Below are 10,829 nucleotides of genomic sequence, written 5' to 3' on the forward strand. Positions count from 1 at the left end.
GCGATATCTGTCTTTAACACATTGGATCAAGAACTCGGTGCAGTGACATCTTATGTAAGCGGCACTACAGTTTGTGCAATAGAGGGGTTTGTCAAAGTCTGGAGTCGTTTCTTCCTTTTCGTCAGCACTTCGAAATGTAAGGGATTCACTGCATAGGCATCGTATGTTCACAGTTTCGTCCAGCGGAAAATGGGAATAGTCACATTGGGTTTGAAAGTTCTTCCTTCTTTGTGTTGCAGGTTTTTCCTGACTCTAGTTGGATTCCTTGATTATGACTTTCCTTTTGCCCCCTCGGCTCTCTTTCAGCTCCAACTGTTGCTCGTTTGGGTCGTGGTTTAAGCTATCCTTCGATAGATTTGCATCTGCTGGTGGGTTCCTTTCAACATTTTTGGCTCTTTTGTCCTTTGCTCTGATTCGAGGAGCGCCTGTCGCGCGTATTGTTACGGCCGTGTTCGCTGTCACTTCATGACTCTCTTTGGTTGGGTGTGTTAACTCGTTCTAGTCTAGGTTCGATTGCTCAGTGGTCCTTGTTGGAGAGTCTTTTACATCTGATTTGTGGGTGTCTGCTTTTGGTCGATGGGGCATTCTCTGCACTTATGTCCATATTCCGTGCAATGGAAACAGGTTTGGATTTGTCCGTCGTAGTTCACGGCGCATCTCGTCTTTCCCAAGTATAAGTATGATGGTAGCTAGTAATTCTTCATCGGTCCTTTTGTTACGTTATATATTCTTCTACCGTCTTTTATGCCGTGTTTGTCAAAACCCAGCTAGGCTGGGCCTCGGATACCGACTTTTGCAAAGATTTTGTCAAGGTGTTTTTGGGGATAGTCGATAAGTAGCCATCGTATAATAAGACTCGTTCTGTCGTCGCCGTAAGCGATGGCATGCTTCACCTCCGGCCTCTTTTCAAGTACGTCTGCAATCCGTATGGCGTTCTTCTTACTGTATAGTGCAGGGGTTCTTAACGTTTTTATAGTCGTGGTCTACTCTCGTTTTGAAAATATTCCGTGGCTCACTTCTTCGAAAAGAATTCAAGACAAGGAAAGGGAATTACCACGAGTCTAGACATGCATTGGCAAAGTTATTTGGAGTTTTGGGCGACACAAAATCATATAAATCATTATCACTTAAATCATATAATTTGAATAAACAATAATGCTAATTCGGACGTTACAAAATTTTCACCAACTAAATAAAACTGAAATTTTCACCAACTTTATAATTTTCCAAATAGCTCTGTGGCCCACCTCAAAATGCTCCTGTGGCCCACCGGTTAAGAACCCATGGTCTAGTACTCTAGCGTGATGTTGATAATATTTCCTGGTTTTTGGATAATGCCCTCGATAATACGTATCGGTATCGCGGTTTCTCTCAACATTGAGTAGACATCTTCTCTCTTACTTTCTTTATACATTTGAATAGTAACCTCTCGGTGATTGCCATAATCTTCGTTGAGGTCGTTGTTCCATTATGTTTTAGCTTTTTCGGCATACGTGATGGGTTTTGCCATTTTCACATAAACCTTGACTCTAGTTTCTCTTTAACTTTAACTTTACATCACATTCCTTCTGCCGGTCTTCTCCAATACCATAATTGTTGCGGTATTTTTTTTGAATGATACGAAATACCATGGACGTCCATGGACGCTTACACAAAAATTGTCCATTTTCATCCGTCCATGGACGATCCGCGGATCGTGTCGTGTCCAGCTTTTACCCGGTGCACGCTCCATGCGCGTGATACATACATCGAAGTGCACGCCAAACTTTTGTATCTTCTCGCCGATTTATAATAAGTATAAAAAGAAAAGCTGGTTGTTTGAACGTCAATTAATAAAAAAAAATTAAAATTGAGGCTTCTGGGCATGCCAAATTTGTCTGTTTGCACGCACGATTTCTTGTCAAAAACTGTATTGCCTGACTGTTGCTGGGTCCATGGACGGAGTGGCAGAGATCAGATACATCTGTTAGGACCTATGTTTTTTATTGTAATTATTTTTGGCAAAGCGTTACTGATGCTTGCAGTTGTCCAGGGGTCCTGACTCCTGATGGACTGTTCCCAATTCAGACAATGCGATATAAAAACATTAAATGAAAAATATCTGATCTTGCACAAAGATAAGCTCAGTAACCAGGGCTTACGCGAAAAGGAATCATCACAAAGTTAAAGTTGTGCAAATACTTTCTTCAGCCCACGGATAAAGATTATGATGTCATACTGATTGGCATTTCATTCATTCCATACAAAATCAACCAACCTTAAACACCCTTACCTCCAGACTTTTATGTTTTTATATGTTATAAGTTTTGTATGTTATAGGGTAGAAAGATTGATGCGAAACAGAAAAATTTGCTGTCCTAGCTTAACTGGGTTATAAGATAGGTCTTTGAAATTTTGGTATTTTTGCCACTTAAGGGAGCCCTTTTCTTTTTTATACTTCTAGCATCCACAGCTTTCATTGTCAAATGCTATAAATTGGCAGGATGTGAATCTTGGTGTTCTTTATATTAAAATGAAATTTAATTTAACAATCACAGTGTTTCCCCTTTTAAATTCATGATTTAATGCTAAATATTTTGAGGCCCAGATCTTAGCAAGGGCACCATAATAAAAAAAAATTGTTTTTTTGTTTTAATTCTAAAGATATCATACATTCTAATTCAGCTTCAACTTCTCACAGTCAATATCACCAAACTCAAACATGATGTTAAATATTCTTAGCGCAATATATAAATTTTTGTAAACCATTGGGAAAGACTGTGTTTTTTCGAAAAGCTGCATATGACAAGTTCAGTAAAAAAATACTTTTTTTCTATTTGTTTATAATTCTAACCATGTATTATATCTAGAGCGAATATTGTTATTTTGGATTTTCTTGACAGCAGCAATCGCACCTTGGCAATTGAGTATAGAAATATGTATTATGCAGTATGCTACCACAGTGAGCTGAGTATGTATACCTAATCTTCAAAGTCTGACACTGTGGTAGCATATTGTACAATGTGTTTTTCTATAACTAAAGTGCCAATTACCAATGGTTTACAGAAATTTACATATTACACTGAGACAATTTAACATGTCAGAGTTTGAGATTAACCACGAGAAGTTGAAGCTGAAATAGATAGTATGATATCCAGGTAAAACAACAAAATCAAAATTGCTGTTATTACTACTATTATTAACTGTGCTCTCGCTAAGATCAGGGTCTCGGAATATTCAGCATTGAATCATGAATCTTCAAGAAGAAACACTGTTTTATTAAATTAAATTTTATATTAATATAGAAAGCATAAGCAATAATTAAAACCTACCGGTTTTAGCATTTCAATATGGACGCTGTGGAAGCTAAAAGGGAAAAAATGCTCTCCCTGGTGGCAAAAATATCAAATTTTAGGGGTCTGTATCTTGAAAGCTAATTGAGCGAAAACGCCAAAATTTTTGTTTTGTCTCGATTTCGAAACTCTTTGTCATATATTAAAACAAAAAAACTCTGAGAGATAAGGGTGTTCATTTTAATTTGTTTTGTTGTTTTTGTATGGAATGACTCAGTTGCGTAATTGGGTTAATTAGCAACATGGTTCATTACAAAATGCACTTTAGTTCTTTTTTAGAAATTTCGTTTGTGACTGTTAACTCAACAGATTTTTACCATTGATAAGCGACAGTTACTCCTGGTGAGAACCCGGGCATCACAACCAAAAATCACAATCGGCTTAAAACCATTTATATTGGCACGCAACTGTTTGAGTGTGCAGTTCTGTCTTGAGGGTTTAAAATGCAGGCAGGTTATTGCTAGTTCATTTTACAAACTTAAACAGTCGGTTGTCTGAGGTAACCTACTCTAAAAATGAAAGACCAAAAATAATAAACAACGAATAAAAATAACATTAATTTGTTTGGAAAAGGAGCACTTAAGCAGCTTGGTTGCAGCCTGGGGCCACAGCAGTGAGGAATGGTTGACGAAAATTTAACAAACTTATACTCTTAAAATAAACAAAGATTATTTTAAAGGAAGAAAGTTATCCGTGACGTTTTATTCAAGATTCTAAATGATTAACTTTTAAAAGTTACTTGCTCAATATCATCAATACCTAATGGTAATTGTGGTTTTTATTATAGTAAAATGTTAATTTGAAATTCAACAATAAACATTTAGAAATTGATTTTTTTTGCTATAGATCACTAACTTATACTGATGTGTACAGGCCTATATGTTAGTGACCTGTTGTTCAAGTTTTCACAATATCGATAAGAAAGATTTCTAATATTGCAAATTGGAATTAAGATTCAGTCTGTTGGTGAATGTAAAATGCCAGAAACTGTCTCCAGTATTTTTTTATTTGTTCCCAATGTTATTGGTAAGTGATTAACTGGTGTAATATAGGTTTACTTTATTATGTATGAAATGTACGACATAATTATTATGGTATATGTAGTATAGAAAAATAAAAATTTATTTATTTTTCTAAAAATAGAAAAATATAAAGTTAACCTTTAACCTAAACCAAACTATATCCTTTTTTTACTTTAAAATCTGGTTAACACTGTTAAGATAACATCAACGGTATATGTAGTATAATATTTAAATATTATTGGTTATATGTAGCAATAAATTTGCATCAGAAAAGATGTGGTTGATTGAATTTTTAATATTGTTTACAGTATTTTCAAAATAAATAGAATATGGAACAAGCTGCATTTTGTTTGTTTTAACTCTTGCTTTTTGAGATTTGTCTTAAAATATCAATATTTAATGCATTTGTTGTTGCACATTATTTTCATGCAAAGGCACATTGTAAATGACGTTATGTGATCAGTGCAAGCATATACCCACCACATATCTTGGGTAGCTTCAGCACAAGTTTGCTTAATTTATTATTTTTCAAGATGTCAACATATCAGCTGCTTTTAAATTTTCTGTTTGATAACTGAACATCGTTTTCAACTGTGAAGTATAACAAACTTACCTAAATAAAAGGCATTTTATGTTAATGTTAAAAAGTATCCATTATTGCAGTAGGCTATTTGTTGTTAAAGATGATGTTGTTCTGTTGCTGATGTCAGTGTAGACAATGTTTCACTTTTTACTTTTAATTTCAACTTTAGGTTATGCAAGAATTATCCTAGCCATCGTTTCATTTTATTATATGCCATCTGATTATGTGAAAGCAGTTTTTTGTTACTTGTTGAGTGGCTTTCTTGATGCATTTGACGGACATGCTGCAAGATTACTAAATCAGGTTAAAAATATTATTAATATGTATATTTATTTATGTAATGTATAATTCTGTTGTTGCCCTTTTAGGTAACTTTAAAAATTTGTTTCTTATTTCTAAAAATTAACAGATTTAAAAGCCAAGAGTATGATATTCATTCAGATTTGAATTTGCTAATTTACCTCATTGCACTCAGAGCTGCAATTTATAATAATTTATGCAGACTTTGTCCAGGTTGCTCATGCAAAAAAAGTTTGTCCAAACAGAAAATCTTGACAAATTCCTGAGCCTAACTAATCAATATATAAAATGTTTTCCTTCCAGCTAGCCTTTTTACACGTCTTAACTATGCTTCTATCTAATTAGCTCAACGGAATAACCACAATAACCTTATGGTCAATAGCTTAATGGAATAACCCAATATGTTGTAACATTGACAATATTTTCTTCTTATTGCTTGCAGTAGGAAGAATCTTAGTTGAAACTGAAATGCCATGCATTACTAAGCCAAGACCCATTGTGTTTCTGTGATTATTTATGTTGAGCTATTTGTTCATTAACATATAACCCCAAACCAAGTTTTTGATCCATTCCTGGCACATAGGCCCTGTTGTTTTACGACAAACTTTAGCGACATGAACAAACTATATAATTGTAAGGACTTGCTTATAATTATTCAAAAATTGGTTTAAAAACAGCTTTCGAAGTTTTTGAAAAAATGCCATAATATAAAACCATAACATAATTAATGCCATAATAACCTTGTCGTAAAAATTAAAGTTTTGGAGAAATAAAATTGTTTAATAAGGTTCTTACTAATTTTAAGTGTTAAGACCATATACTGCAGTTATGCCATGATGATAATTCAGACCTGCTTCGGATTGATTATAATACTCTAATGGTCACAATATCCACAAGCCATAATAATTACACCTGGTTCCGCACAATTAGCCACAAATAATGACAATACATTCACAAGAAAGAAAGCTGTTTACTGTGGTATGAATTGATGTAAACTGCCAAATGTCGCACACACTATACATAGCATGTAGGGTAAAAATGCATTCATTAAAGGTGAAGAAATTGAAGGGTGATGCTAAGAAGCTAAACAGTAATGCCCCAATGCAAAGAGGGCAGAGGCTGTGTGTGTCGGGAAGTAAATAATATGGGAAAGAAGGAAATAGTGATCGTAATGTATCAACTTATTTTAAATCATATACTAAGAGTTTTATAGAAAAGGATTGAACCAAAAATATTGAAAAAAGCAGTTGGTGATATTGTCCAATATCCGTGGTTATATATATGTAATATGCTGTGTTGTCTTTATCATGGTGCACTAAATTGTGTTGTAGGGTACAAAATTCGGGGCCATGCTTGATCAATTGACAGATAGAGCTGCAACTGCCTGTCTTCTTGTAACATTGGCTCAATTTTATCCAAGTTACGTGTTTTGGTTTCAAATGAGGTAAACCTTACATTTTTCATTATATCTTTATTAAAATATAGTTCATATCTATCGATAGTATACCACATTGTAGGATGTTTATAAAGGCGCGGAATTGTTTTAATTTTTTTTTGCTTAGCCTTGCTTTGGATATTGTTAGCCACTGGATGCACCTTCACAGTTCTGCCCTTCAAGGTTCTAATAGTCACAAATCCATGGGTCTTGACAGTAATCCTATTATGAAAATCTATTATACATCTCGGGTACTTGAAACTTTTCTGTCTGTTATGTGCATTTATATATATATATATATACGTTATCATATATATACAAAATATTACTTGTGTAATATATATATTTGCAAAAGCATCAAAATTAAAGTTTAGTTCAGTAAATTACTAAACGTTATATCTTACTAAGTATTTTTATAATGAATTACTGGGTCGTACAACCGCTTGTCTCTTGAAAAGTTTATATCCCTATTTAAATAGCATGAAAATTTCAATCAGAAAACATTTTTCTGACAAACTAAAAATGGCTTTGTGTCTAAAATTTGTTAATTGAAATAAACATTGAATATAAATAGCACTAATTTAAGAGCTGAAAATTTGCTTAAATGCACCAAGAGTTTATACTGGTACTTTCAAATTGTTTATTAAGTTGTATGGTGCCGTTAGGGTTTACTAATTTTTATTAAAAACGGTGAGAGTTTAAGCTGTTCTGCTAAAGGGATTTAAGATAGTCTGATATTATTCTTTATTTTTTCATAATATTTAGCCATGTCTCTTCATAATGTGTGCTGGAAATGAGATGTTTTATTCAATGCTTTATCTGGTTCATTTCACCGAAGGACCATTGAGTAAGTATCGGTACCAGTACTGTGATGTTTTATAATGAGCATATATTTCTTTAATTTTACATACAATATATAATTATTCATTCTTACATACATACACATAGTAGCAAAGAGTATGATGAAACACCAAACTCTCTTCATATCTAAGATCCACGATCCGTGAATAAATAGATCCATGAATAACTAAGATGAATAAATAACTAAGATCCATCAATAAATTTAACAAACCCTGCATGTTGAAATTGTGCTTATATACAGTTAACAAAGCATATGCAAAATTTTAATTTTATGTCTTTAGTTCCAATTCTTGGGATCAGCCTTGTACGCACTTTGCTCTATGTCTCTGCCCCGATAATGGCTGTAAAGACTTTGATTAGCCTCATTCATCTCGTTGATGCTTCTATACGCTTAGCAAGTATTGACGTTGCTGAAAGAAGTAAATCCCACTAGCTGGCTATGTTATAAAATCAATTGTAAACATGTCATTGTCTTGGTGTTTGTAATAAGCAGCTAGTTTTTGCTTGATTCAAAACAAGGATTGCAACTATTTTTTGCGCAATCCACAAAATAGTTTTAGAATCTCTTAGACCAAGCTTTTTGTAAACATCAAGATGCAATAAATTCAAGATTTTCGGCCGATTTGTGTTTGCCAAGGACTAGTCCGTTATGTAGGAAAGGATTTTAGTCATTTGCACCACAGGTTTTTACCCTGTCTACGCAGCTTTCATAGTTTGTGTTACCTTAATATGCAATAAGATGGCTAACCGAAAGAAAAATATACTGATAAAGTGATCTAAAGTGACTGAACGGTTGAGTTATAATTTAAACAAAGTTCATAGTTTATTATGAAGGACCATCTATATATAGGCAAAATTGTGCTATAATGGTCAGTGAGCAGGACAGGTTAAAAGGTTGCATTTCAATCATGCTTTATATGTGTAAAATTTTCTTGTGACCCACTATTTTCCCCTTGCTCGAAACTGTGTTTAACTTGCGCATATGAACACTGTATACTTGTAACAAAGGCTATGTCAATATTAATCGCATGTAACTTATTTCGTCAAATGAATGTGAAAGGATTCTTTACTTTAGTGTGTATTAATTAATTATTATTGATTATTATGAAAAGAGCTTTGCTTGTGACCTTGATTTAAAAAATCCACGATATGCTGCTTGATATTTTAGTTAAACATATTTATCTAATCTTTGTTTTTATTCAAAACGTTTTTGTTTTTACAATATTTTGTAATCGATTTACAGTTTTGTATTTAACAATAGAGTTTGTTTTATTCTGTTTCTCACCCATATGCTTCAGGTAATTAATTGATCTCGTTTCATGTATTCACGTTTTAAATTAATGACTGTGCTTTCAATAAATATATGGGAAAGAGTGAATCGATTTTTATTTATTGGAAAGTAATGTAGTAGGCGCAACTGTCCCAAAAACACGTTGCTAGCAATTACTTTTGTTTAATCATTGTTATTTTAAACAGGACGATATGCCTTATTTCTACTACAAAATTTAGTGATTGGTGCAGCACGTCGATAATTAGGCAAAGTGATTTTTGAAAAATTTTTTGGGGCGACATTCAACAGCAGCTCAGACTGATAAATCTCTTAGTAACCAGAACATGCTTTCTTTGCCGGATGTCACTGAGTGCGCAGAATGTAGGAAGTGGTTTATGATGTGGACCGCGTTCGTAGTGGTACTCCGCAAGGTTGCGCTGCACCAATAGGTTAAGCATGGCCCAGTTTCTTCAGGGTGGTGGAAGCCAAAATGGCAGGTATAACGCCGGTTGAGGTAGCTGGTGCGTCCAAGCACTTAGGCATTTAAGGTACTTTCGTTCAGCCTTCAGGTGGCCCAAAAAATTGACAATTTAGTTTCCCGTTGTCCGGAGGGAAATGTGAGAGCTTATACATTTATGGTCAGCAAACTTTTTTTTGAAACATTTCTTTTTTTCCTAAAGGTCACGTTTTTGCTAGAATGAAAAGCACCTACGTACAACAAACAAAAATAGGTACAATTTTTGTAAGATTTTGGTGCATAATGCTTGAATTGGTTTGTAATTCGAAAAATGAATAAGACTGCCAGGATAACTGAAACGTCTGCTCATCATGTTTAAAAATATTCTTATTGTTTTATTTATTCCTCGAGTTACTAGTATTGTTTGGGGTGTGTCATATACCCGGGGTTGCCATCGATCTGAACTCAAAAATAAGGACAACCAGGAAACAAGATAAGATTAAAAAGGAACAGAAATTGTTGAACGGAATGTATTCATGCGACACGTCATTTTAATCTTAAAGACCGTAGGAGAAAGCGATGTGCCTAAAAAGGCAGACATATTATTCACGGCAGGTCTTGTCTACGTGTACTTTTACTTGCAGGATGGACTTGACTAGACTTTCACTGAGGCTGTTCCTATCTTCAGCTCTAAATGGCGCACTAAGGTATGTCGAAATGCCCAATATGGAAAGCTCTGCACAAAATATGAGACAAAAATATGTAAGTTAGTGGAAGCGTTTCGGTGCGCTCGTCAAGAAAGCGATAAAGGATAATTATTAGATTAATAAATTTTTGATTTTTACGTAAGCTTGTAGCGTGTGTGTCTTTTTTACTTTTTTCTATCCCACAATCTGTCAGGTGAACGTGGGTTAGCTTGAAACAACTTTTTTGTTTTATCTTGGTTGTATCGTGCAGTCTAAGTTTTTTGTTATTCTAAGGAACAAAAATTAAGACTTACAGTCACCCAGAAAAGCAAACTACTATACAGTACATATGCCAACCAGTTGCACATTGGCATGCGAGTGCGGAAACGACAAAATAGTAAATGGGTTCATGTTACAGTATTTTGACATACTGTATTTTACGTCATATTAGCAGCGTTTTGTGTGAACATTTTTCAAACCTGTGATATGTTTTATTAATGACGAAAATTTTAAAAACATACTTTCGGGACGATAAAAATGCTTGGAGGCCGTGCAGGTCTATAGTGTATGGCTGTATGCTGTAACATCAGACGATAACTTCTTATTAGAATATGGAAAACAAGATTAGAGATTTTAGACTCTATTTCGCCTTTGATTTGTTCGGTAGGATTTTGAATTACGTAATAAAATGAATCGTCAATGTAGATATAATTAAAAGTTTGAACATGAGATATGTTATACAAATTAATATTATTTTGATTGTATCCATTGATTTAATAGCAGCCAAATTCCTTATCGATGAAACCAAATGCAATACCTTCTGCGCCGCTTGCCTTTATCACCAATGAGAAACATGCAATCCTTCTAACCCAGTGGTTCTCAA

The 10,829-nt window shown here is 34.0% G+C and overlaps 1 protein-coding gene across 1 annotated transcript; it reads left to right on the plus strand.

Moving 5' to 3' along the window:
* Positions 1-4,169: 4,169 nt before the first annotated feature.
* Positions 4,170-8,911, plus strand: LOC143450199 (CDP-diacylglycerol--inositol 3-phosphatidyltransferase-like). Its single transcript, XM_076950646.1, has 6 exons — positions 4,170-4,358; positions 5,107-5,240; positions 6,569-6,681; positions 6,800-6,923; positions 7,438-7,519; positions 7,815-8,911. Exons 1-6 carry the CDS (start codon positions 4,310-4,312, stop codon positions 7,964-7,966), a joined length of 654 nt encoding a protein of 217 aa, XP_076806761.1. The 5' UTR covers positions 4,170-4,309; the 3' UTR covers positions 7,967-8,911.
* The last annotated feature ends 1,918 nt before the right edge of the window (positions 8,912-10,829 follow it).

The sequence above is a fragment of the Clavelina lepadiformis genome, chromosome 3 (genome assembly GCF_947623445.1).
Source record: "Clavelina lepadiformis chromosome 3, kaClaLepa1.1, whole genome shotgun sequence".
NCBI classification, from domain to species: Eukaryota; Metazoa; Chordata; class Ascidiacea; order Aplousobranchia; family Clavelinidae; genus Clavelina; species Clavelina lepadiformis.

What these genes read in the sequence shown, in the direction of transcription:
- LOC143450199 (XM_076950646.1), top strand. Translation starts at nt 4,310, where the DNA reads ATGCCAGAAACTGTCTCCAGTATTTTTTTATTTGTTCCCAATGTTATT. An exon ending in ATTTGTTCCCAATGTTATTG is followed by an intron (nt 4,359 to 5,106) that starts GTAAGTGATTAA and finishes TTTCAACTTTAG; the next exon opens with GTTATGCAAGAATTATCCTA. An exon ending in TTTCACCGAAGGACCATTGA is followed by an intron (nt 7,520 to 7,814) that starts GTAAGTATCGGT and finishes TTATGTCTTTAG; the next exon opens with TTCCAATTCTTGGGATCAGC.